The sequence below is a fragment of the Pleuronectes platessa genome, chromosome 3 (genome assembly GCF_947347685.1).
Source record: "Pleuronectes platessa chromosome 3, fPlePla1.1, whole genome shotgun sequence".
Classification (NCBI taxonomy): Eukaryota; Metazoa; Chordata; class Actinopteri; order Pleuronectiformes; family Pleuronectidae; genus Pleuronectes; species Pleuronectes platessa.
The window spans coordinates 2,315,774-2,342,569 of record NC_070628.1 but is presented as its reverse complement, the minus strand read 5'-3'; the positions used below and the strand labels follow the sequence as shown (position 1 = coordinate 2,342,569).

The following is a 26,796-nucleotide window of genomic DNA, read 5'->3' as shown; positions in this document are numbered from 1 at the left end:
TTTTTGTGTTTTCTATTATTATTATAACAAGTCATCAAATCATCGATAGTTAAAAAACATGTTGATGTTGAAACTAAGATTTTCACCCTCAGAATAAAAGGCCTCAGTGGAAGTGTCCTTGTCTGTTTACCTCTGCCTCTTCCTCCTCCTCCTCCTCCTCTTCCTTCTCCACCTCCTCTTCCTCCTCCTCCTCCTCCTCCTCCTCTTCCTCTTCTCACCACAAACCTGCAGCAGTAACAATAAAACAGCTGACTGTGCAGGGAGGATGAGGAGCTAGGAGGGCTGTGATTGGCCGGTGAGCACCCCACCCATTTTAAACTCCTCCACTCAGCTGCCAGCTGATGGATGCAGAGGCAGACTGCAGCCACAGGTTCATGATGACGGGCTGTGTGTTGTGAGTCTGCTGCTGTGTTGTGAGTCTGCTGCTCGTCAGTTGTGTTGAAACCTCACAGAGCGTCGAGCTGCTGTCGTTTGCATCACTTTTGTGTATTTACACGTGTTTGTGTCGTCATGTTGATGAAGTTGTGTTCTTAATCTCCACGTGGTTTCTCTATTTACATGTGTTTTAAAGTCTTAATGTAATTTAACTGAATCTCGGCCACAGTATCGATGTGAATACTGAGAATTCAGAGACCGATCAAAAGTCTCTGATTTACAAAAACGCATTTTAAACATATTCGATATGTTACGAGTTCAGTGTCCGTTGTGTGTTTGTAGTGTTGTGTTGTCCTGTGTTGTCACCTCGTCATTCGTGAGTCGTCCTCAAACTCTTCTACAATATTGTGTCACTTCTTATAGTTTGTGGTGCCGAGGGAAGTTAGACAACTTTGTGTTCATCCTACCTGGTTTATCTGCACTGACGATTTTATACTCAATTGTATACTCATGGTTTATATATAGACATTTACATGTTTATCCATTCCTCTATGTCGACTATGTCAGATACCACAGGACACATGAATAACATGTTTTTGTAGTGAGGTCGAGACCAGACAATGTTTTGGACAAACCCAACATCTGCCACAAGGAGCAGCATTGAGAAGAAACTCTAACCTCCAGCACCTGCCTCGACCGGTGGGAGCAAAGGAAGGTGAGAGAGGAGAGGGTGGAAAAGACGGGAGACAAGAGAGAGAGAGAGAGAGAGAGAGAGAGAGAGGGACGGTTGTGTTTGGTTTCAAACTTGAGATACTTCATCTGACCCAGGAACAACACAATGCCACAGACACACGGACACACACTCCCTCCTGACCTTTCTTGAACTCCTCCAGCATGGTGTCCAGCTTGGTGTCGTTGAAGACGCAGTGCAGCGGCAGCTTGTAGAACTGGGTGACGGTCTTCAGGGGGGTGCAGTCGTCCGGGTCCACGAACGCCAGGTCCTTGACGAACAGGATGTCCAGGATGTTGGAGCGCTCGTTCTCGAACACCGGGATCCTCGTGTAGCCGCTCTGCATGATCTCCGACATGGTGTTGAAGTCCAGCACCGCGTCCGAGGCCAGCATGAAGCAGTCGGTGAGCGGCGTCAGGACGTCCTCCACGGTCTTGGTGCGCAGCTCCAGCGCGCCCTGGATGATGTTGAGCTCCTCCTTGACCAGGTCGTGGTACGGGTCCGAGACGCGCAGCATCTCCAGGAGCTTCTCTCGGGTGTAGAAGTTGGAGATCTCCTGGTTGAGGATGAGGTCCAGCAGTTTGCTGATGGGGTAGGAGATGGGGAAGGAGAGCACCATCAGCAGCCGCGTCACCCAGATGGTTTTGGAGGCGATGGCGAGGCCGTGGCGCGACGCCACCGAGTGTGGGAGGATCTCCCCGATGAAGAAGATGCCGAAGGCGCAGATGACCGTGGACAGCCAGGTCATGCCCAGGATCTGACACATCCACACGGCCAGCGAGGCGTTGATGATCGCGTTCCCCAGCAGCAGAGTGCAGAGCACGTAGTTCCCGTGCCGACGCACAGACTCGATCTTCCGCGCGTAATTCTGCTCCTTGTCGGTGCCGCTGTTCTGCAGAACCTGCAGCTCCACCGGGTCCAGCGCCAACAGGCTCAGGTTCAGCCCGCTGAACAAGGCGGACAGCCCGAGCAGCAGGACCGACACCAGCACCTGGAGCCACAGCTCCGGTTCTGCGGAGCGCTCCACCACGGCCACCCAGAAGTCCCGCGTCCGGTAGTGCTCCCACTTGGACCCGTCGAAGGCGCACATCGAGTAGAACTTCATCTTCTCCCCCTTGCGCAGGTGTTTGGCCAGCAGCTCCACCAGCACCGAGTTCTGGCTTGAAGCGGACTTGAAGGAGCCCAGAACCTCGATGTCGGACGTCCTGGCGTCCTTGTCCATGCACATGTTCCGCTTCGGGTGAACTTGTCCCTCTCGTCCGGGACTCGGCTCCTCGATGAAGGCGATCCACGGCGCGGCGTTGTTGGTGCGGGTCGCCGCGGTGCGGTTGAGCCTCTGCGGGGAGGTGGAGTAGTAAACCCGCAGCATGAAGCGCGTGCCCTCGGTGGCTTTCAGCACCCCGTCCTCCACGGACAGCTCCGGCCCGGTCTCCTCCGGCCGGAACCCGAGGAGCCCGAGCGCCGGGGCCGGGAGCAGCGAGGCGGCCAGGCCGAGCAGCAGCAGCCGGGCCGCCGGGAGCCGCGGGGCTCCGGCTCGGTACCGCGCGGCCGCATCCTCCGCAGCCATGATGCGGTGTGAGGCGCTCCGTCAGCCCGGGGCTCCCGGGTCACGTGTCGCTGCGCGGCTCCGCTCCATGAGGGAGAAGCAGGGATGTGATGTTCGGCGGAGACAGAAACGCGCCCTCCGCTGACGTCACTGTCTAATAATAACCCGGAGCCCGCGATGCAGCAGCGGATCATCACCAGTACCAGGATCTGCACCATCACTGTAAAACCAGTCCGGAGCCACGAGGACTGAAGTAAATGATCTAATCAAGATCATTTATTGAGACGTTAAATCAAGACGACAGCCATTAAAGCTTTATAGTATTTTTGGGAAATCCACAACTGCAGCTGTAAAGATCCGGAGGTAAACGATAGCGTCTACAAATCAAATCAATCAGATCTACTCTGATGTCTCCATGGGGGATTTGCTCTCGGGCCAAAGTGCTACAGCAGCTGCACAACAACACTGGGCAACACACAACAGAAACACTACACAAGGACATGAGACCCCAGAATAATGATGCAGAATAAAAGGGAGTTGAATATTGCACCTGCCCTAAAAACACATAACAGATAAAACTGGCTTTAAAACCTAAAAACCAGAGTTGAGGTGTCGTCACAGAGTCAAACTGTTCATGGACTAATCAATGGATCAGGTTTAAGTTAATGAAGTCAGTAAGAGCCACTGTGTGTTGCCAGGTTGTGCAGATGATCTTTGGCTGCATAGTTTAACTTAGTGAGTTAGAGAGTATGAAGTTTTCTCCCTGACACTCAAATCAAAACTCTCCAGCCTCACATCACTCACACGTCTCCTAGATCCAGAGGGAGTTCATCAAAGCTCTAACATGAGAAATGTCTGACCTCTAGAGGCTGAGATCAGGATTGACCTTCTGACCTCTGGGCACCGGGCCGAGACGGTTCGGTTCAGGAATCTAACACTGAACAATAAGTGCACACACACATTCACCCGCAACACACCACATGAAACACACAACAGAGCAACACTCAAACCAACATACACAAATCACAGAAAGGACTTTTGTCCCCGGGGACGTCCCAACAGGTTGAACAGGGAGTGACTCAAATCCATGAGTTATTTAAAGTCTCTTTCAAACAGGGGTTTATTAAAAAGTTGTATTTTCATGTACTAATCTATGATTTGGTGACACTGTGAGATGTTTGAGCATCGAAGTGCAGGATTCTTTACGACTTCACGGTGGGACGTCTCCAACCCAGTCCTGGTGTCACTGGGACGTCTCCGAACCAGTCCTGGTGTCACTGGGACGTCTGAATGTATGTGTGATGAGATGTGTGAAGTTCACTTGACTTTACTTCTTTACTGTTCTTTACATGTACGCACAGTCTGACCTTTAACTTGAATACTTCTACTAAAAGCAGAATTAGAAGATTGGAATGAAGAGTTTGGAGATCATGTGTTTCTTTTGGGTGGGGGGGGCTGAGGTCCCCTTATTTTGACTGGGGCCCCCAAGTCCCTTGAATTGCTCCTGCAGGTGTAACAAGTTTGTACTTTGTGCTTCATGTTTAATAATTAAAACAGATTTAAAAGGCACTGCAGATGCAATGTAACTGCAGTTAAAGACTCCTCCACACGGGGGCAGTATAGTAAAGGCTATAACATCCACTGAGACACAGATTTATTTTATTTATCATAATCCTCGTAAGTTTTTATTCTTCTTGGAAGTTTCCTTTCAGCTGTGATGTGTCCATAGGTTATAAGTTATAAGTCCATAAATCATAATCAAGCTGTAAAGTAGAACATGGTTTATTATGTATTATTCATTAGCAGCCTATAATTTAAAAGTTATTGAAGAGATGAAGATTAATCAAGTGGATATCAATGTTTAGCTCATGTGAGAAAACAGAAGGAGAAACATTCCAGCTTATAAATTATCGTTTGTCTTATTCTCGTTTTAAATGAAGTTTCATATTTATATTATATTTAATTATTAAGAAAAGTTCTATAAGTTATATCCCATTTTACTGGATGTGATGCTAAAACTTAATTTCTATTACACATTAGAATAAATCCAGATCTGGTGAATTTAAATGTTTTCATAAGGAAACTGTTCTGAAAAGATGTTTAATAAAACCAGACCGTTGATTCAACTGGTGTCAGCAGAGTGAGGGTTGAGTTACTCGCAGCGCCCCCTGGTGGAAACCTGCACGTGGTGCACGATCCCTGCTTGTTCCGGGGGCGGAGCTGGGGATTTGCTGGGTAAACACACACTGTGCATGTTGGAGTGTGTGTCTCTGTTTGTGTGACAGTCGTTTCAAACAGTTGTCAGGTGAGTGTTAGTTTTTGCCATGTGGATAAAGTGACCTAACAAACGCGCATTTGGACTTTTACGCACGACGCAGCGTAAAAACGTGGCTGATAAAAACCCTCCGAGTTGAGACAGTTTGAAAGTTTCTGTAGAAATTTAACTTTGGTCAATATTTACAGAAGCTGGTTAATGATAACCCCCCCCCTCCCCCTCCCCCTGCTGCACACACACAGACACACACACAGGGAGCGAGCACCGGTCAGTGTCCGCCTCACGATGCTGTGCGCTCGGATGTGGAGACGCCCGGTTCCTCTCCTCTGCGGAGGAGCGTGGAGACGAACCCGGAGCCACGTCGCCGCTGCTGCCGCTGCCAGGCTGGACCTCAGCGGCATCTACCCGCCCATCGCCACCCCCTTCACCGCCGGGGAGGACGTGGACCACCGCGCGCTGGAGGGGAACCTGCAGAAATATGCCAGGATTCCGTTTAAAGGTCAGAGACTCGGAGGAAGCTGCAGTGGAGTCAGAACCGGGTCAGATGATCCAGAAGGTTCCTCAGGGGAACGAGTTCAACTGGTCACTGATTAACTTCACTCGGGTTCGAACGTGGAGGCTCCAGCTGCTCATTGGTTCATTGACCAGTCTGTTAGTTCAGGGACCTGCAGGAAGGTCAAAGTTCAGCTCCCGGCAAACGACGGGTTTAGGTTTGTCTCCTCCTGGTGGTTCTCTAACGCTACTACAGCTGAGGTATTTACAGTATGCTCAGTGTAATGTTACTACACTTACATATCAGTTTATCAGCCATATCACTAAATATATATTAATCTGTTATTTTCATATTGTTGTTTTACAGAAAACCACTCAAACATTTTTTACCCTAAATGTAAATTGAAGTTTCGATGAGAGGAAATCTGTAAAAATAAAAACCTCTTTCAGTTTTTCCAGCTGCTTTAATAAAGTTAGTTTATTCAGTCATGTGCAGTATTCTGCTTCCTACAGTGATTCCATATCGCCGTTAAATTATGGATACACCCCCACAGATATGAATATTACAGCGTTCAGTTCTACACAAACTAACACAGCTGTTGTTTTTTATATTTTATATGAAAACGTGGAAACCGAAACATAAAGATAAGAGGAGATAATCCTTCATTGATCTTAGAATACTACACACTGCTGTCATTTGTGTGTTTGTACCTCTGTCCTCTGCTTGAAAGCCAGACAACACAAAACAACACAAAACAACACAAAACAACACAGTGGATTTCCATGAAACTGGGTGGGAGGATGTGGTCTGAGAAGGACTCACTACCTTCTTGGTGATGAACCTGGAGATTCTCAGATAATAATTCATGGATCTTGATGAAAAGAGTCGGACGTGTTGAGAGCACTGATATTTATGAGCGTGTGGTTCAAATCCCAATAAAAGTCCAGTGTCTATAAGAACAGTGTCGGCAGGGGAGGAAGATACAGGAACTGATCCGAGGTCTGTGTTGCAGGTCTGGTGGTGCAGGGCTCCAATGGAGAGTACCCCTACCTGACGGAGGAGGAGCGGGTGGAGGTGGTGAAGACGGTCAGACGCTCGCTGCCCGCCGACAAACTGCTGATGGCCGGATCAGGCTGTGAATGTAGGAAACTGTGTGTGTGTGTGTGTGTGTGTGTGTAACAGCACTTAGCTTTGTGTAAGCGCAGGGTTCAACGTTAAATACTTTTCATATTCATAAACAACAGAGATGATGGTTAGTCGTCATGTGAACGATCCACTTGAAACTAGATTTCAATCAACAGGTTTTTTTACTCGGATGTTTGCTAAGATTGAATTTCATAATGTTTTGCATTAATCAAAGTCCCTGACATTCACTTGAACCCAACACAAAATATTAGAGAGGGAAAAAAATCTAATTCTATGAAGTGAAGTTAAATAGTGTTAATTGTAAAATCAGATTGAAGAGGAGGAAACTTATGAAAATAAAAACCATGAGAACATGAATCCTTCAGTTTTTCCATCAAACTCTGAATCAGAGCTGAAGTCAAGGTTGTTGTGTTGAGTTTGTTAAAGGAGAAAGTTACTCACAGTACAAACACAGGCCTTGAGCAGAATGTGAGGTTAATCATACATCATGTGCACGTACGAGCCGTTTAGAACATTAATGAGAGATTAACTCCTGGAACCGGAGAAGTTCTGGAAGTGTGAACTTCCTGTCACGTTGTGTTTCTCCCCCCCGTCTCCCGCTCAGCCACCCGCGCCACGGTGCAGCTCACGGAGAAGATGGCGGCGGCCGGAGCCGACGTGGTCCTGGTGGTGAACCCCTGCTTCTACAAGGGCAAGATGGACGCTCGCGCTCTGATCCAGCACTTTACCAAGGTAACATCAAATCATCCATTGTGACTGGGACCAGTGTGACTGGGACCATTGTGACTGGGACCATTGTGACTGGGACCAGTGTGACTGGGACCATTGTGACTGGGACCAGTGTGACTGGGACCATTGTGACTGGGACATGTTGTCCAAGTCTGAATCTTTTTAAATCAGCTCTGACGGGAAACGGGGAACAAACCAAACTGTTAAGAAATGCTCAAGATGTCTTCCAGGTTTGTTTTAGGACCATTGACTGAAAATAAAAATGGACAATGTGTCTCCACTTCCTCTATATATATATATATATATAAAACCGATACTGCAGGCAGCCACCAGGGGGCGATCAGGTCTGTCTGTCTGAAGTCTTTATTTACAGTCCACGCTGAAAACCAGTGACTGTAGATAAGGAATCAAACCTGAGTTGTTAACTTTATTGTAATTTAAACGTGGACGTTCACACATGCGCCCCCTGCAGGTGGCGGACAGCAGTGCGGTGCCGGTGGTGCTCTACAGCGTCCCGGCCAACACGGGCCTGGAGCTGCCGCTGGACGCCGTGGTGCATCTGTCCCAGCATCCGAACATCGTGGGCCTGAAGGACAGCGGAGGAGACGTAAGAACCGAACCCCCCCCCCCCCCCCCACCACCACCACCACCTCCTGTTTAAATAACCCAGTTGTTACACAGGTTTAAAGATGTTTATTGAGACTTTCAACCACAGGAGGAAGCTCCACTCTCACTTCCTCCGGTACGATGACGCCATCTTTGCGTCTGGGCTGAGATCTCCTCTCCGCCCCCGCAGGCTCCTGAGTTTCAGCAGATCAGCCCCCCCCCCCCCCCCCCCCAGCCTCTGTGGAGAACACAGAGTGAACTCGTGAAGAAGTTCCAGATGAAGTCTCTCTCGCTGCAGAGGTGCTGGAGAGAAAAGAACAGTTTCCTCTTGTCGAGCTCTTCACACTTTGTGTGTTTTTTTGTGTCTGTGTGGGTAGAAGTTGCAAATAGATTCCTGATTGGGTAAATAACATGTTTGTCCAGTCGCTGGGAGACAGAAGCGTGGGAGCAGTTCAAGCTGCCGAGTGGCCTCGCTCAATTTGTGGGCGTGAAGAGGCCACGCTCAGAAAACAAGAGGTGACGGGTCAGAGTGAGGACGACAGGCGAGCTGCAGGGAGATGATTCAGAGCAGGAAACTGAAACCAGTCGGCTGGAACATCTCCACCTGATGGGAACTCACTGGTTTTAATAAACTGGGGCCAAAGTGAATTTGAAAAACGTTGTCAGAGGAAAACAGACACGAGTGAAATTGAGCTGAGTTTGACAGTTTTTCTGAGATTGAATTTGATTTGTTGTGGAAAAGTTATTTTTAGATTTAGAATCCAAATGAGGTTTTGTTTTCATCTGGGTTTGTTTTGGTTGGTTCGCAGAGTTGTGCCAAAAATACTGAGCTAATTTTTTTCTTGAAACTTTCTATTAAAACTGCAATATTTTTGTACATTTTCACAGATTTCTCAGAGAATAATCATTTCTAGTTTCGTGGTAAACTTTAGACAAACACACCTTCTGGGTCGAGCTTCAAGAATCTAATCTGAATAGTTCTGGACGACTTTGAAATCAAACATTGTAAATATCTTCCTCTCCTCCTAACCTCCTCTCCTCCTCTCCATCTGTCCTCCTCTCCTCCTCTCCGTCTGTCCTCCTCTCCTCCTCTCCTCCTCTCCCTCCCCTCCTCCTCTCCGTCTGTCCTCCTCTCCTCCTCTCCTCCTCTACTCCTCTTCTCCTCTCCTCCTCTACTCCTCTTCTCCTCTCCTCCTCTCCTCCTCTCCTCCTCAACTCCTCTTCTCCTCTCCTCCTCTCTTCCTCTTCTCCTCTTCTCATCTCCTCCTCTCCTCCTCTCCTCCTCTCCTCCTCCTCTCTTCTCCTCTTCTCCTCTCCTCCCCTCCTCCTCTCCTCCTCTCTCCCTCTCCTCCTCTCCTCCTCTTCTCCTCTTCTCCTCTCCTCCTCTCCTCCTCTCCCCCTCTCCTCATCTCCTCCTCTCCTCCTCTTCTCCTCTTCTCCTCTCCTCCCCTCCTCCTCTCCTCCTCTCTCCCTCTCCTCCTCTCCTCATCTCCTCCTCTCATCCTCTCTCTCTCCTCCTCTCTTCCTCTCCTCCTCACCTCCTCTCCTCCTCTCCTCCTCTCCTCCTCTACTCCTCTTCTCCTCTCCTCCTCTCCTCCTCAACTCCTCTCCTCCTCTCCTCCTCTTCTCCTCTTCTCCTCTCCTCCTCTCCTCCTCTCCCCCTCTCCTCATCTCCTCCTCTCCTCCTCTTCTCCTCTTCTCCTCTCCTCCCCTCCTCCTCTCCTCCTCTCTCCCTCTCCTCCTCTCCTCATCTCCTCCTCTCATCCTCTCTCTCTCCTCCTCTCTTCCTCTCCTCCTCACCTCCTCTCCTCCTCTCCTCCTCTCCTCCTCTACTCCTCTTCTCCTCTCCTCCTCTCCTCCTCTCCTCCTCAACTCCTCTTCTCCTCTCCTCCTCTCTTCCTCTCCTCCTCTCCTCCTCTCCTCCTCTCCTCCTCCTCTCTTCTCCTCTTCTCCTCTCCTCCCTCCTCCTCTCCTCCTCTCTCCCTCTCCTCCTCTCCTCCTCTTCTCCTCTTCTCCTCTCCTCCTCTCCTCCTCTCCCCCTCTCCTCATCTCCTCCTCTCCTCCTCTTCTCCTCTTCTCCTCTCCTCCCCTCCTCCTCTCCTCCTCTCTCCCTCTCCTCCTCTCCTCATCTCCTCCTCTCATCCTCTCTCTCTCCTCCTCTCTTCCTCTCCTCCTCACCTCCTCTCCTCCTCTCCTCCTCACCTCCTCTTCTCCTCTCCTCCTCTCTTCTCCTCTCCTCCTCGAGTAACTGATTCTCCCGAACACAGCTTTTGGTGTAAGGCTTCTTTAGAGGATCAATCGCTTCAGTGTGTGTTACAGATGTGTTTGTGTTTGTGTTTGTGAGGCGTTGACGAGATGTTGTGTGTCGCTGATGATCGGTGAGAGTGATGTGAAAAGTTTGTGAGTCGATGGAGACGCTGGTGAAACGAGCTGCGTTCGGTCACATGACGGTTTGAAGCTGCTGTCAGTCTCCTGATGTTCTCCAGGTCTGAGGAACCTGAGGAACCTTTAATGTTCTCATCAGGCAGTAAAGAGATCTGCTGCTTTGATGATCCTCCCCTCGGGGATCGTTAGAGCTTCATCGTTAGAGTCCCCCCCCCCCCCCTGTCAGACGTGTGAGAGTTTCCCCATCGGATCCAATCTGACTGATTATTGTATTTTACCCTGAAGAGACATTTATAGCTACAACTTAAAAATAGTCCTGAACATTAAAATATGATAAACACGTTGAACTTAAAGACATTTCAAACATCATTTCAAAGATTTAACAATTGAACTCTCTGAAGACCACGGTGGAAGTTTGTGGTTTTCTTAATTAATTTGCTGCAGAAATCTTCTCCCTTAAGATACGATGAGTCAAATTAAAGATCTATAGAGCTAGAGTCATAAGTGAGATGCACATGACATCAGGAAAGAGGAGGAACTAAATAAATAACGATTAAAATGATGATAATTGCAGGTTGAACATAATTAATCTCACCCACCAGCAGTGGAGCTGCAGCTTTATTTCATCAGCTTCTATTTCCAGGCACCTCACAGAGATCATCACTTCCTGTTTCTAACGTGCGTGTGGATCTGAACCTGGAAACTTAAAAACCTGATGATTCTCAGGTTCTGCAGATTTAAGACTCATCTGGTTTTTGGAGATTGACGCCGGATTGATGTCATGAAAACATTAGAAAGTGAACGTCTTCAATAACATAAAGCAAAGGATCCATTTTGATTAACGGTGTTGTTAAAATGAAATAAATACAAGTTATAAGTTACCATATGTTTCTTAGAGGTTTGGTTCCACGTCCCTTTTTACTTTAACTTTCCTCAGGATGTAAATCTGAGGAGCTGATCGATATGAAACGATGGAGCGACTCCAGACTGGATTCACAGCGGAGCCCGAGAGCCGCTCACTTCAGGCTAATGACGATAATGAGACTTTAAAAGGAAATAAGAGCTAATGAGTGGTTTCCTGTCACTGGGGCAGGACAGTGGTGTCGCTGCAGCTTTCTTTCTCCCACTGGGGAACCGCGTCTGAATACCCAGAGTGCTTCAGGAGACCAGCAGGAGCTCCTCCAGCCTGATTGACTGACTGATCAATTACAGGCCTGCGTGTTTGAAATGACTGATACGGGGAAGCTGAGTGACACCCGGCGGTTAAAAATAGAACCTCCCCGGTACCGGTGATGGAGGCTGAAGCCGCCGGCTCCACGTTCTCCCTGTGGACTGTTCGGCTCCCCCCCCAGAGCAGCCGTCCTCGTCTTCGTCCCCCCCCCCCCCCCGTCCCCGTCCTCGTCTTCTTCTCACGCTGCCTTTGAACGTTTCAGGTTTATTTGGATTCTCACGTCCGGATTGACAAAAGAGAATTAGAAGATGCAAAACAAAAAATAAGGAGCGTATGAATTATTAATGAGCTTCTCCTCCTCCTCCTCCTCCTCGATTGAAGATGATTCCTCTTTTTATCTCTCCTGGGACTTTCTCTCTCTCTCTCTCTCTCTCTCTCTCTCTCTCTCTCTCCTTCTCCTTCTTTCATTTGGGATGTTGAATGATCCCCCCCCCCCCCCTCCCAAATCCTCTGTAAAGAGTCGCTGCTCGTCTCCAGCTGAGCGATTTGTTTACCTTGTGCGATGTTGGGTTTGTGTCCCCCCCCCGGGGATAAGAGATGACGATGAATCACTCCTGCTCTTTTACCTTCTCCTTCTTCTCCTCTCGCTCTCTGTGTCTCCTCAGATCACTCGGATCGGCCTGATTGTTCACAGAACCAAGGAGCAGGACTTCCAGGTGCTGGCGGGCTCGGCCGGGTTCCTCATGGCCGCCTACTGTGTCGGTGAGAAAAACCTCAAGCAGCCGAGTGGTTCCTCTCAGGGAGCGGTCGCCAGCTCTTCTCCTCCTCGTCTCTTTTAATCTGGAACCAGAGGGGCTGCTCCGTGACGAGTGTGACATCATGTGGTCGTATCTTCATCTCAGATCAGATATCAACATCCTCCGTTTTCTACCCAGAAAGCTTTGCACTCTGAGGTCACTTCCTGTGGTCGTACAAAATCCTGATTTTCCAGAACACGACAAACTTTCCATTTGTGTTTCTTCTCTTTTCACTTTAACAAATCCTCACGTTTTCAGACATGAACTCTGGGAAACGTCCAAACACAAACGAGTCCGGCTCAGACACAGAAACTCGTTCCATCTGTTGTCGCTCACCTCCGTCGTGGTTGTGTTTGTGTGGTGTGTAGTTGTGCGTCGTGTGAGAAGCCTCTGTTGTCGTGGGACGGAGCCTTGGTATCGAACCCTCCACGTCTCTTCCACCGGACTCAGATCCGCCATCTTGCACATTTGGAGTCGGAGCCTTTGCAGCGATCGATAAAACCTTGTTCCCCTGAACGCAGCCCAGTTTGACCATTTAGTGTTTTCATCAGAGTTCTCCCTCATCTTCTTCTTCATCATCATCTTAATCATCATCATCATGTCTCTCTGATCCTTCATGTGAAGCTCAGTCATCAAACAGCAGCTCCCTCTCACTGCAGAGTTATGAAGAGGCTTCTTCTTCTTCTTCTTCTTCTTCTTCTTCTTCTTCTTCTTCTCATGTCGACCACGTTCAGCGGACGCTCGGATCAGATCAGACGTGAAGACGTGGGGGGATAGACATCAACATGATGCTCAGGAACCTAATGAGTCATGTTCACACACACACACACACACACACACACACACACACACACACGCACACACGCATGTTTCTACAGCTATCTTAGTGAGGACATTCATTGGCATAATGTATTCCCAAGCCCCTAACCCTAACCCAAGTCTTAACCCCCAAACTGTCCATTCAACGGGGGGGTCACAGAGATAGCTGTACAGGAGCACAAAAGACGCACACACAGACACACAGACACACACACACGATTAGAAGTGTGAGCATCTATCCTTATTAGGACATTGCATTGATTTGCATTCATTTCGATGAGCATAATCCCAAAACCAGTTCACGTCTAACCATGACCTCAGAAAGACATGTTGCCTCATTAGGACATTGATGTGGACACACACACGCACACACGCACGCACACACACACACACACACACACACTCGGCCCCTCAGCTCTCTGATCTATGCTCCCTGACATGCTCTCATCTCCATAACTGAAATATGGGATTAATTGGCTGCATGTGTGTGTGTGTGTATGTGTGTGTGATAAGATAATGTGTGCATGATGTGAGTGTGTGTTGACTTTTCCGTGGCCGAATTCATGCATCGCACTGATGCTGAAGGGGGCGGGGCCTCTGCCTGTCAGTCAGCTTATGTCCAAATATTCACATGAACGTTTGAATCAGAAAATGGCCGCTGAAGGAAGTCGAGCCACAGACTCCTCGCTCGCCCTCCCTCTCTCCCGGACGCGTTGGGTCGTGCGAGGAGGCGGGGCCGCTCACCTGTTGACTGACAGCTGAGCGATCTGATTGCTGCAGACCACACACACACACAAAGGAGACACACAAACACAACCCTCCGGCTCGGCTCTCTGCACAACAACAACAAGGCCAAGGCCACGGAGCTGATTCTTCTCTGCTCCACCAGACAGACGATGAGAAACCATCGCTTCCTGTTGCCTGGGAAAATGTCTGCCTCACAATAAATAATCATATCAACACATCTGAGCCGTGAGGAGAGAGAACTGCTGAGAGTCAGTGATTTACTGTGAGATCCCTGGTGTGTATGAAACCAGGAGTCTGATGTGTCTATTGAAGAGGAATCACTGGAACTTCCTGTTTTATCTTTATCTTTAGATTTCTCTGTTGAGTAAAAACCTCTGGAGCTGCTTGGACTTTAGTGTGAAGCTAATTCTTCTGTTTGGACTCTGACTGGAGATCAGTTCCTCTCCAACCTTTTTCACCTTTTCTTCATTTTACTAAAGGCAAAGACAGTTTACGTAAAAAAAGGTTTCATCTTTTTCCCTCTGATGACTCACCGCTGAGCGACCTGTGTTCCAGGTGCAGTGGGGGGGGTGTGTGCTCTGGCGAACGTCCTGGGCGCCCAGCTGTGCGAGCTGGAGCGTCTGTGTGTGTCCGGTCGCTGGGAGGAAGCCAGAGTCCTGCAGCAGCGCCTCATCGAGCCCAACGCCGCCGTGAGTACCATCTGCTGCACGGTGCACACGTTTATCCACCGCGCCACTAAAAGGAGCTGCTCCTCTCCTGTCACTGGGCAGAGCGACAGGAAGTAGTTTCACAAGTTTTATTAAACCTCAGTGGGACGAGGAGGAGAACCAGTATTTTCGGGGGTTAAAGACGTTTCTGCTGAAACAACAGAAAAAGAGAGTTAATATAACGAATTGCCTCTTTGCTCCTGAGGTTCGGTTGCTCGTGGTTCTGAAGAGTTTTAATTCAACAGATAAAAACATTTTCCTTTTCGAAATGTTTGTATAAAACAAAGAAACCAGGAAACGGCCCGCTGACAAGAACCTGTAAAACCACGACTGATTATAAAAACACACAAAGACTAAAGGTTTGGGAAAGTGAAGCCGCTGCGTTAGTGCCTGAAACCTGTGTTCTCTCTTATGACCAGCAGGGGGCGACTCCACTGGTAGTTTCTATAGAAGTCAATGAGAAAGTAACTTCTCACTTTTTAACGTCAGTAAACATTTTCCTCAGGAGTTCATGTCTCAGTCTCTAGTTTCAAGTCTTCTTCAAACAGCTGATGTTCATTTAGTGAATTATGATCATTTAGAGTCAAACAGACCATAAAGCACCGGATGTGTTGGGAGGGGGGGGGGGGGGGATTACCACAGTGTGATTGACAGCTAGTTCCGCTCAATGGGTGCAGTTGTAGGTGGGCGTGTAGTGTCCCCTTAGTCAGGCTCCACCCCCTCTCCTCCAAATATGGTCCCTTCTGGTTTCAAAAAACCAAGATGGCGCCGAACAGACGGAGGCTTCAAACAGCAGCTCGCAAACCAGTGAGAGACGTCCCAGTGGGTGGATAAGCCATTTAGGCCACACCCACACATCTCTAATGCTGACGTACAAACTACTTCGTGAACGTAGTAGTTTAGAAACGTAGCTAACTCTCCGGGTTGGGTTACGTAGACTTTGTAAATGAGGACACGTTTGCTTCCTGATTGGCTCTTATCCGTCACATGACCCTTTTAAAAAAACAAAAACCGAGATTAGAAATAAAGCAGTTTTGAACTTGAAGGTCCTGGACGTCTCCTCTGTGAACACCTCCACACGTGAGCTGCATCGTGAAGATCCGCTCGAGTATCAAGGTCCAGACGCAGCGAGAGGCAACGAGTGGGGGGGGGGGGGAGGGGGGGGGCATGTGGGAGTATGTATGGAGACTCATTGGAGCGCTCTGTGTTGCTAGGTGACCAGGAAGTTGGGAGTCCCCGCCCTCAAACAGGCGATGGAGTGGTTTGGTTTCCACGGCGGCGCCTGTCGGTCACCGCTGCAGCCGCTGTCAGACGCCGAGACGCAGCAGCTGAGACGGGACTTCACGTCCAACGGCTGGCTGTGAGGTGTGTGTCTGTCTGTGTGTGTCTGTGTGTGTGTGTGTGTTAGAGAGAGTGTGTGTGTCTTCACTTGTGTCTGTTCAGTCCTCAGGTCCGTGTGACACGTGGTCGAGGAACAGCAAGAGAATAAATCTGATTCTGCCTCACAGCTCAAAATCTCCCAATAAATCCACTTTCTCCTGTTTTGATTTAATATACATGTAAAATTAAATAACTGTAACTTTAATTTGACTGAATGTAAACGATTCAATGTGTTTTAGGTTTTCTGACAAACTCATTAATGTCTGTGTCAGAAAATCACATTTAAAGCTTCAGGATCAATTGTTGTAATAGAGAGAGAAACGACTGAACCTGTTGAAGAAGTGATGATGAATCGATCTGTGTGCGACTCGCTGCTACAACAATAATAAAACACACAATAACCAACACACACTGATTTCCTGTTTTTATTCACTCTTTATGTTTATCAATATGTAAATCTCACAGTTGATCAAGTTGCTCCACCGTCCTCCTCTTACAGTAGGAAACAGGAAGTAGACAAATATCACAAACTGATTTTATTATGAAAAGTTTGAATCTTATTTCCTGAGATGTTTAGTAAAATATTGAAACTCAAACTCAGAACTTTCTTTGAGGCAAGATCCGTCATTTATTCACTAAAACACATTTTCTATCATTGTTAAAGAAAGTGATGGAAAAACTCCTGGATAGAAAAAAGACTATAAATAAGTACATAATGATAATAGAATACTGATATATATTAATACATAAGTAGTATACATAAAGCCCATTTGTATTTATATCTCCCTTCACTTTGTTAAGCAGCCTCGTGGATTTTGTTGTTTCTTCATCTGTTTCCACTTTGCTCATCTGTCTGTAAATTCACCGCTAACATTCTAATGACTCCAGAATGAACTCTATTAGAATGTTAGAGGTCAGGGGTCAAGGTCACTCTGAGGTCATGATTGTACCTCACATGACAGTTTAACGAAAGTGGAGCTTAAACTTCTGGATCGCCCCCTGGTGGCGCCCCCCACCTCCTCCATGTTATCAGACGGGACAAGGACCAAACTAAAAACATTCAGAGGAGACGTTAGAGATGGTTTCTGTCACTTCAGGTTCTTATCACACTGATGTCTGATCAGTTTATTACGTATTTGATGATATAAAAACAGGCCGAGACATCGTGATTGACCGCTGACACTGACTCCTGATTGGTCGAGCGTGTGCACCGACACCAGAGACTCAAGATGGCAGCTCCCGAATCGGTGATGTTTTGGCTTCAGTTTGGCGACGTTGGAGGAGGCGGAGTCTCGGACGACAGGAACGCATCCGACGGGTCCATTAAAAGCACCTGGAGCACGAGGGGGGGGGGGGCTCTAAACGTCTCCGTCGGCTGGTCTGAGATCAGATGAGCTCAGCGGGACGCAGAGCTTTAGGTCACACTCACAGTTTGCAGCACAGTAGAGTGGCAGCGGGCTCTTTGATGAGGAAACGTTAAAAAAAGAATTTAATTTAAAACAGTAATTAAAGCCCAGTGAAGCAGGTAGCCATGGCGATGAGAGCCTTCAGCTTTCTGCACCTCGTCGTCTTTTTGCTTTTATCTGAGTTCGACTCCAATTAGCAGCTTCTCCTCTTTAGAACCTTCTCCTCTAGGACCAAGGATGTTTTCTAAACTCCTCACAGCCGCAGAGACAAAGGATCCATTATGATTTCTCTTGTGCGATCTGGACGAGGACAGCGAGAAGTCACCACTTGTGTTTCTGAGCTTTCAAGGGCTGTTAAGGCCAATTCTGTTTGATCCTGTTCATATTCCGTGAGTCGAAATACTTACAATCTTTAATTATGCTCAAATAAATACTCAAACTAGGAAACCAGAGTGTCGAGCTCTTACCTGCCTCAAGGCCAAACACGTCTCTCTCTCCCCTGCAATAGAAAATTAAGGCAAAGGAAGTTTCAGAACACCCAAAATATTGTTTTACCTCGACAGCAAATGTTATTTCCTGAGAAACAGTGAAATGTTGAAAAAGCTGCTTCTCTCAATGTTAAGCAAAGTGATGAAATGAAAAGAGGTCGTCGTCGTCGTCGTCCCCCCCCCCCGGCTGGAACAAATTGTTTCAGGACATTTTACGTAAAACTGCTGAAAATTAAAGAAACAAGATATCCCCCCGTGTTCAGACAAAGTCAAAAGTTTATCTTTTATGCAGAGTCGCTCCAGAACTCCGTGTTTTACCTGCATTTATAAATCACAGCACCTAATTTTGAACAAGTTATTTTTCTGCCTTTGTGTCATTTCTGAAGCGTGTAAAAGTGTTTTAATCCAAACAGCACTTTGTTTAACGGAGTTTGGTTCAGTCACATCTCGACATCCACCCTCCGCGGCCTCGACCCTTCTCACCTGAACCTCGTCGCCTTCGGAGCCACGTTTAAAAAAAGATAAAACTCCCGTTTGCAGAATTTCAATCATTTGAATTCCAGCAGAACTTTTTTTTGAAGGATCAAAACGTATCTTTTGAAAAGAAGCGTGGGCAACTTCGAAGTGAATTCTTTCTATTCAGCCGAACCTCTTTCAACAGCCAGTGGCAGTGCTTCAGATTTAAAGAATCAAATAAAGAAAGAAAAACCCTCTGATTATTTATTTTTGAATAACATGTCATGACAGAAACTTTCACTCCTCTCAGAGGGAGGAGGAACATTTAAACACTTCTGGATTATTTAATGATGACCCCTGTGACCTCGAAGCCTCTTGACCCCCGATCTTTATGATTTAAAAAGCTTTTTGTTCTGTTGATTTAAAATATAAAAGAGGCCGACTCTCCATCTTTTTTTGTGTGAGCTGTAGTTCCTGTGAGCGGCCACACGGCGGAGGCACGCCCCACCGCGCCGCTCCTGCGTCAAGGGCGTCCCTGTGATCCCAGTGAGAGGATGTGGGACCCCGGGGAGCGAGGGGGGGGGGGAGGGGGTGAGAGATGCCAACGTTCCCAGAGAGAGGGAGGGGGGAGGGATGCCAACATTCCCAGTGGGCTAGAGAGAGAGAGAGAGAGAGAGAGAAAGGGGGGGAGGCAGAGGGGGTTGGCATGCATCTCTGCACAGGGGGCGAGCGAGTGGCGAGTCAGCAAAACCTGCCCTCAGCACTGCATCGTCACATGAGGTGGGGGGGGGGGGGGGGGGGGGGGGGTTGACATGGAGAGGACATCAAATCGACCCCCCCCCCCCACACACACATACACACTTTCTGTTCCATCCTCTCGCTCTCCCTCTCGTTTTCCCCGCTCTTCATCATCCCTCCACACCTGACAGTTCTCCTCCTCCTCTTCCTCCTCCTCCTCCCTCCATCATCCCTCTCCTCCCTCTCTCTCTCCTCCTCCCTTTCTCCTCTCTGAGCATCCCAGCCCTTCAGGCGATGTGGTGACCTCTCTGTGTAGTGTAGCATGTAATGCCCAGTCCCTCTCTCTCTCTCTCTCTCTCTCTCTCTCTCTCCTTCGTGGCGGCGCCCCAGATTAAAACCAAGCTCCAAAGATTCCCAGATTCCCCCTCCTCCTCCACCTCCTCCTTGCTTCCCGGTCCTCCCCCATCCATCCTCTCCTCTCTCCCTCCCTGTGGTTTGCTGCTGACTCTCACCACATCCTTCACTCCGCACCGAACACGGCTGAATTTCAGATTTCATCTTTTGGCCTCTACAGAAAATAACCTCTTGATTTCCTGGCAGCTGCTGTGAAAACGTTTCTCTTCAGTTATTGCTTTTGCCTCCCTCATGTGCAGAATCTGAAACACAAGTTCCTACATTATTGTGTGGGTTTAGTTATAATTCAAGTTTTGAAGTGATTATTTTACCAGTGAATTGTTGATGTGTGTGTTTGTAGCGTTGTGTTGATACTTCAGAATGACTCCTTGTCTTTGGTGAGTCGTCCTCAAACTCCTCTTCAATATTCTGTCACTTTTGATAGTGAAGTTAGAAAACTTTGTGATCATCCCACCTGGTTAATGCTCAATGGTTTTATAATGGAACTGGATTTTTCTTTATCGCTGTTCCCGTGTGTGGTTTATAAGTTAAAAACATACACACTCTTCACACCCGAGCCGATGAAAAGACGGTTGTGTGTTCAGGAAAAAGAAACGGATCGAGCGGCAGGGAGCGGATCAGGCTGAGAAGTAGAAGTGGAAAAGCTGGAAACAGAAAGTGGCTGAACCGCCGTGTGGCTCCATTAACAGAGCAGCTGTTGAAGACATAATGTTTTGCACAGATTAATCTCACAGTCTCCAGGTTTCAGACTCGATGGCGCTCGGCAGCTCCAATTAGGGAGCGAGGTAGAGACAACCTGATTAACAGCTGGTTGAAACGGGTGTTGTAGATCTAAAATTAAGACTAATTGAGAAGCTACGTGACCTATTTCAATACGGCGCTCACCAGAGAAACGAGAAGAGGAAACTCTAACTTTTAAAATGCTACAAACAAAGATTGTGCTCGACAGTTGATTGAATGATTATCGTTCTTTTAATGCTCCGAAAAAGTGTCGTAATTTTTCCTTCAATCACTGACAGAAAGACACTGACACTGATAAAGCTGTGCGGGGGGGGGGGGGGGGGGGGGTGGTGGTGGTATGCATGAACCCGGTAAAAGTAACCACCTGCAGCCGGAGCGCGAGGAAGTGAAGGTGGAACTCAGGAAATCTGAGCACAAGCAGGTATATTCGAGTGCAAGCGAAGGGTTCAGAGTGAAAGCTTTCAAAAAAGAGGACAAAACCCCTCACAAACGAACAAACCACACAATGGAAACACAACGGCAGCGAGCTGACAACGGACGTTTGACAATGATGAATTGTATTTATATAATTTCAGATTCATGTACAGAACGTCAGGAGCTAGCTCTTCCATGACGTTAGCATGGAGGTCGTCGTGCTATAGTTGAATCAGATGAACAGTTGTATGGAGACATATTGTTGTTGATTTCTGCACATGTATCTGCTTAAATCACACAAATATCCTGTTGTGTGTTTAACCTCGTCGACATCGATCGGTCGTTCTGTGAGCGGCACATTGGCAAAGTGGAAATAAAATCCATGAATCACTTCTGATAAGGTTTTTGACTTCGTTCTGTGGCTTTTACTGTTGTGTTGTGTCTTTTGTTATTGTGTTGTTAGAAGTTTGACTGAAGACAAGTCTTAATGCATGTGTACGATGTGCCTGTGTTGCTTCAGTGTGGGGCCCCAGGTTCCTGTAGCCTGGGGCCCCTCAGGTCGTCTGGTTCCTCGTGTGCAGGTCCTCAGAACTTGCTGTGGTTGAAAGTCGTCTTCCCTCTGAAGCTGAAGATGTTTTAACGTCCACCTTGAGAACCAGACGCCTTTGAGTCTGATGGCTCCGCCCCCCCGGCGACCTGAGGCGGCGGCGTTCAAACACCTCGGGGCCGCCGAACAAAACGCCCGTCCCAGCATGCATCACAGCAGATCTGCTGGAAGCCACTCAACTCCGCAGATGGTTGAGATGTTCCTGAGCATCAAAGTGCTGCTCGTTCCTCGATGGGACTCAGAACGTTGAATATGTAGATGGTGTCTTCACCTCCCTCGGCACGCTTCCCTCCCTCCTCCTCCCCCCCTTCCCTTTCTCCTCCTCCTTTCCAGTCTGTTCACCGAGCTCAAGTGTTATTCCTCCTCTCCAGCGTTTACACTCGCAACTCCATCCCTCTTGTCCTCTTTCAATCTATTCTTCTCTTCGCCCCCGAGCACCTGCAGCACGAAGGCAGCGGCACGTTGAACTGTTAAAATATAACCGTAAAATTAATGTGTCTTAAAATCAAGACGTGCGATGATGAGTCGCCCGAGGGAGAAGCCGTAATAAAGACTTGACTTAATAATGAAGGAGACAAAATGAAGGCTGGATCCGAGTCGGCCTGTTCTCCATTTTGAGGATTTTTTAATCATATTTTCAAAATCATAAGTCACAATTATTCTCCAGCATTAATATGTTTGTACCCTGGAGTCTGCTGAGCCTGGAGGAAGGAGCTGAACACACTTCACTCGTTCACGTGTCGCTGTGTCAAGAATCGCGTGGCAGCAAAATCCATAAGCCTGTTCACTATTCAACCAATCACAGGACATGACTTCTCTTCTTTCCTCTGTGTGTTTGATGCATGAAATCATTTAGCATCGATTGTGCGCTGGCTGATATATAATGTATCAAAGGAAATAATAATTATCACTATACAACAATACTTAACGTTACATAACAGTAAACAAGGTGTATAGTCCTGTATCTCTGGTTTTAAATGCTGCATATTTAATGGTGTTTCATATGTTGGGCCCTTTTTGGTCAAATGTAGCTTCACCAAAGGATTATCTTCACTTCAGATTTGTAGATTATTGTGTGAATTATGAGAAAATAATGAAAGATGCTCATCAAAAACAATCTTATTTTCTTCAAAACCAAAAATCGATCAATCTTCTGATTCCTGAAATCTCTGTGTGAGGCTCAGAGGAGGCAGGAGTTGCTGGTGGATCTGAATCTAGTGAATTTAAATTTGATAAGAAAACGTTTCTATGATCTTTACTGACTCACATTGGAGTTGGACCTTTTGCTGTAACTGATAAAACACAAACTGAAGTAACCACCCAGACACAATGAAACCAGGAGCGTAGCAGATATGAAGTATATTTAGACTTTAGGCTCCTCTTAACTACCAGATAATCCAAAATACCATAAAATACTTGAACCTTTGGACTCCAAATCATGATCTGAATTCACTTCCTGTGTATTTAAACCATCACCGGACCCAAAACCTCCGATGGAAGAATCTGACTCTTGATTTCATCTCAGCCGCTGGTTTGTGATTTATTAAAAAGCAGAAGCTGAAACCTGCTGCTTCTCCTCCCTGAGCTGCAGCTGTGGAAGATTCAGAGCTGCTGAAATTTTTATTAAGCAGATGAATACACCTACATGTTTTAACCCCCCCCCCCCCCCCACACACACACACACACCCACACCCTATAACGCACTCATGCATGTTTACACTCAAACTCCCAAATGTGCCGTTGTGAGCAGTGGGAACCCAGAGCAATTAAAAAAACAGGCAAAATCCAGCTGGGCGAGTTTCCTCTCCCTCTCCTCTCGTCTCCCTCCTCGTCTTCTGCCAGTTCCTTTATTTCCTCCCAGTTGCGTTTCCCAGTGACACGCTGCGTCCCTGCAGGGCCCGGCCCCTCTTATCAGTATGCCGTGTGCATTTCCTCTCTAAACATGGCCAGAGCTTTTGGGAGCCGTGAAGCTTTGCTGATAAGATAACAGACAAAGCCCTCCTCCTCTCTGGAAGGGGGGGGGGGGCGTGAAATAGAAAAATAGGAAATCCCCCATCTCCCCCCCCCCCCCCAGGGAGAGAAGAGCAGCGAGGAGAAATTACACAAAATGAAAAATATGAAGGTTCGTTTGTTTTAGCGAAAGGAACAAAAGATTCCACACGAACACACACACCAGGCCTCACTTCTGGTGTGTGTGTGTTTGTGTGTTTCTGGTGTGTGTGTGTGTGTGTGGTGTGTGTTTGTGAAGATGATCTGCAGAGCATATTTAAATACTTCGCCATGGCAACAGGCTCTATGATTAGGGGCAAACAGGCAAAACTGCTTCAGCTCTTCAGATCGAGATGAGACGATAGAGAATTAAGGGAACTCTGGACGGTTTCCAAGGAGATGTGAAAGGCAGCGGGGGGGGGGGGGGGGGGGGGTTAAAGTCCAACCTAAACACACCTTAAAGCTATTTTAGTGACAGCGGAACAGCGTGTGGGCGGGGGGGAGGGCGGGCGGACCTTCTGACAGCCGACAGCTCCGACAGCTCCACAAATAATCGCTTCACCTGCCGAGACGTGTGATCAGGGTTCAAACTCCCGGCGCTCGTGTGCACCTTCCATCCGCCTGACACACAGAGAGAGAGAGAGGCTGAGAGCCCGGCTGCTTGTCCACAGGTTTTTCTTTATTCCCTTTTGTTTTTAACTCCACTTAAAATACCAAACACTGCTTTTATGCTTCCATGACATCATTAGTTTTTTTGCAACATATTCATAAGGAACCAGTGAGGAAGTGAGATTATGGCTTTTTGTGTGTTTAAAGGTGTCGAGGTCCAATGTGCCACTTTCAACTGGGAGAGAACAGTTGGTTCTTTTTTTTTTTTTTTTTACTTTCAACCCACAAAGAAAAACCAAACACATGTTTTACATCAACATGAAGTTTTACAAAGTGACAGTGAAGCTCCAGACTGAACAGAAACTAAACATCTCTGCATCACAACACAAACACACAAGTTCTACTTCTTCCTTTAAATCTAACACGAGATCAAAATGATTTCTACCTAAAGACAAAATGACCGTTGAGTGTAGATTGTCTTCACCTGATTCTGACTCGTTAGTTTCACAGTTAAAACGGTTTAGTTTCGTTAATTAGAGATTTGTACGATGCATAACGTGGACGTCGCTATAGGAAGTGATCAAACTCCATCGACCATGATGAGACTCAGAGGACAGCTCCTTGTGTGTCCCCTTCTTGTGTGTACACCGTGCACACACACACACAATGAGCTAGGTGGCGCAATTTCTCGTTGCCGCTGCTCTGTTGTTTAACAGGTGGCAGTAACACAACAATAAACAAGCTAATGTGGCGACAAAGTTAGCGAAGAAGACGGGAGTGAATATTTCACAATTTAAATTTAGCGATGTGAAGAGTGACACTAGCGCTGAGCACTCCACACGTACACGTTGCTCCGATGAGGGTCGATCCCGACGCTAGGTGCGGCCGAGACCATTATGACGACAACATCCGATGTGCATGTACGTGCTACACACAACACATCTTACACGCTTTTGTTAGAAAACGAATCCCCTCTTCTCCGGATACGTGTGTAGTTTTAGAGACGCTAACGAGGTGTTCGGGTGTTATGATCGCGATGTTTTCTCATTTGTAACTAACAAACAAACACTTCCTGTTTACGCCTGCACACACATGCTCATTGTATGTGAGTGGTCACTTTATACTCGTTTTCAGACACGTCCTGCAGCCAAGTGTGGTCGGTCGAAGCTGTGACGTTGTCGGTTAAAGTCGAACTCCACAAGAAGCAGAAGTTTTATTCGCTAGCTGAACGCAAAGGGTCCCGACGGCTACGTTAGCATGCGTGTGAGCGTGGGACACACTGGTCCAGCTCTGTCCTCCGACCCTCACACTGTCCGTCCAACTTCATGAAGCAGAGACAGAAACACAGTAAACAGTAGAACAGTCAGTTTTTCACAGCACAGTAGAAGAAGGTTTTTTGTTCAGGCACTGGTTTGATTCCCTCGGTGGGGGCTTCCAGAGCCATGGAATGCTCCTCTCATGTGTTTTCATCACAGCAGTGATTATAGTAATGGGTTCGGTTTGGTTTCCACAGAACATCAGGCCTGCACAGGACAGTGTGTGGGAGTGTGTGTGTGTGTGTGAGTGTGTGTGTGTGGGAGAGAGAGAGTGAATACTGAGGAAACTAATCAAAATAATGACACTGATAACAGTTTGCATTGTGTGGGTGTGTGTGTGTGTGTGGGTGTGTGTAAATTAGTGACACAACTAAACATGTCCCCTCAGCACAGACTCTGGGTTTAAAGTGTGCAAAGAGAATAAATTAGAATTTACATTCAACAAGAGAAAAAACCACAACAACAACAACAACAACAACAAGTCCAGGTGTAAAATAAACAGTCATAGAGCCTCGATGAAAATAAACAACATGCCGACCTCTAAGGTTTCGTTCAATCAGAATCAAGTCTGCTCCGGTCGATCGGAATCTGAGCCTGAGTCTGAACTCACAAGGATTTATCTGACTTCACATCGTTATCAGGACGTTTTCACACTGAGTCAGATTCTAAGATCCACAAAATGGCGTCGCTCATATTCAGGAGGCTGTGGCTTCACTTCTGGAAAGAGTGGGAGGAGCCGGAATCAGATCTGTGCTCCAGACCAATCAAGATGTAGAAGCACCTACTTGTGAAGGGACAATCTGGCATTTTGGGTCAGACAGGTAAAATGAATGATTCCATATGAACAAGCACAAAATGACTGTTTCCTTAAAGTGGTTTGACATTTTGGAAACTAGGCTCTCTTGTTGTGGTCACATTATTGTGATCTTTGTGAGTTCAGTTTGAAGCTGGATCTCGACTTCACCCTTCGTCATCACAGTGAAACATGAAATCTGTGAAAATACACGTTAATATCAAATGGCAACTTTTCAAGTCGAGATTCTAAGGTGCGTTTTAAAGGGTTTAGCGGGTTTTTTTTTTTTTTTAATCTTTTTCTCAGACTGTGAAAAAACATAGAATCATTCACAAATAAATAAATAAAAAAAAGAGAATTATCAAAAAACATGCCGTGGTCTAAAGTTTTTTTTTTTGGAAACCAGGTCATTGAAGTGCACATCAGTCATGTGACCCGCCGCAGCTGAAGGCAACAGTTTCCATTTAACAGCGTCGCGATTCGGATCGGAGCCAATTAAAAGGTGTGAGAAGCCTCCGTGAGTCCGACTGTTTCAGATGTCACTGTCAAACCGTTCAGCGGGGGGGACGTCACCCCCCCCCCCTCCCCCAAACCACGTCCCAAATTAATCGTGCTCTGAGATAATCACATAACTGACAATTAACTCCGTTTCCCACTTAATACCCTCCCACCGCCCGCCCACAGCACAACACACACACACACACACACACACACACACACACGGCACGTCGACACACCAGTCTCATTACACACAGACAGACGCTGATTCCCAGCAGGCACACACGTGTGAAGTATGTGTTAGTTAGAGCTCATCAAAAGCTTTTGTTAAAGTTCACAACAGCGACGTTTACACCTCCAGTTTTCTTCTTCTGAGGTTCTCTTTTTTTTTGGGGGGGGGGGGGGGGGGGGGTGATTTACA

General features: G+C 47.3%; 2 protein-coding genes across 2 annotated transcripts in view; one reads left to right on the top strand and one right to left on the bottom strand.

Moving 5' to 3' along the window:
* Positions 1-2,672, bottom strand: part of LOC128436930 (metal transporter CNNM1-like) — an 8,211-nt gene extending 5,539 nt beyond the window's left edge. Inside the window, 1 exon segment of the mRNA XM_053418872.1 lies at positions 1,250-2,672. Within this exon segment, the coding sequence (XP_053274847.1) occupies positions 1,250-2,672 (1,423 nt within the window).
* Positions 2,673-4,904: 2,232 nt separating this feature from the next.
* On the top strand, positions 4,905-16,315 carry hoga1 (4-hydroxy-2-oxoglutarate aldolase 1). The gene is made up of 8 exons (XM_053418904.1): positions 4,905-4,956; positions 5,169-5,425; positions 6,432-6,560; positions 7,170-7,297; positions 7,767-7,901; positions 12,122-12,218; positions 14,375-14,508; positions 15,741-16,315. The coding sequence occupies exons 2-8, from the start codon at positions 5,212-5,214 to the stop codon at positions 15,888-15,890; spliced, it is 987 nt and encodes a 328-aa protein (XP_053274879.1). The 5' UTR covers positions 4,905-4,956; positions 5,169-5,211; the 3' UTR covers positions 15,891-16,315.
* Positions 16,316-26,796: the final 10,481 nt, after the last annotated feature.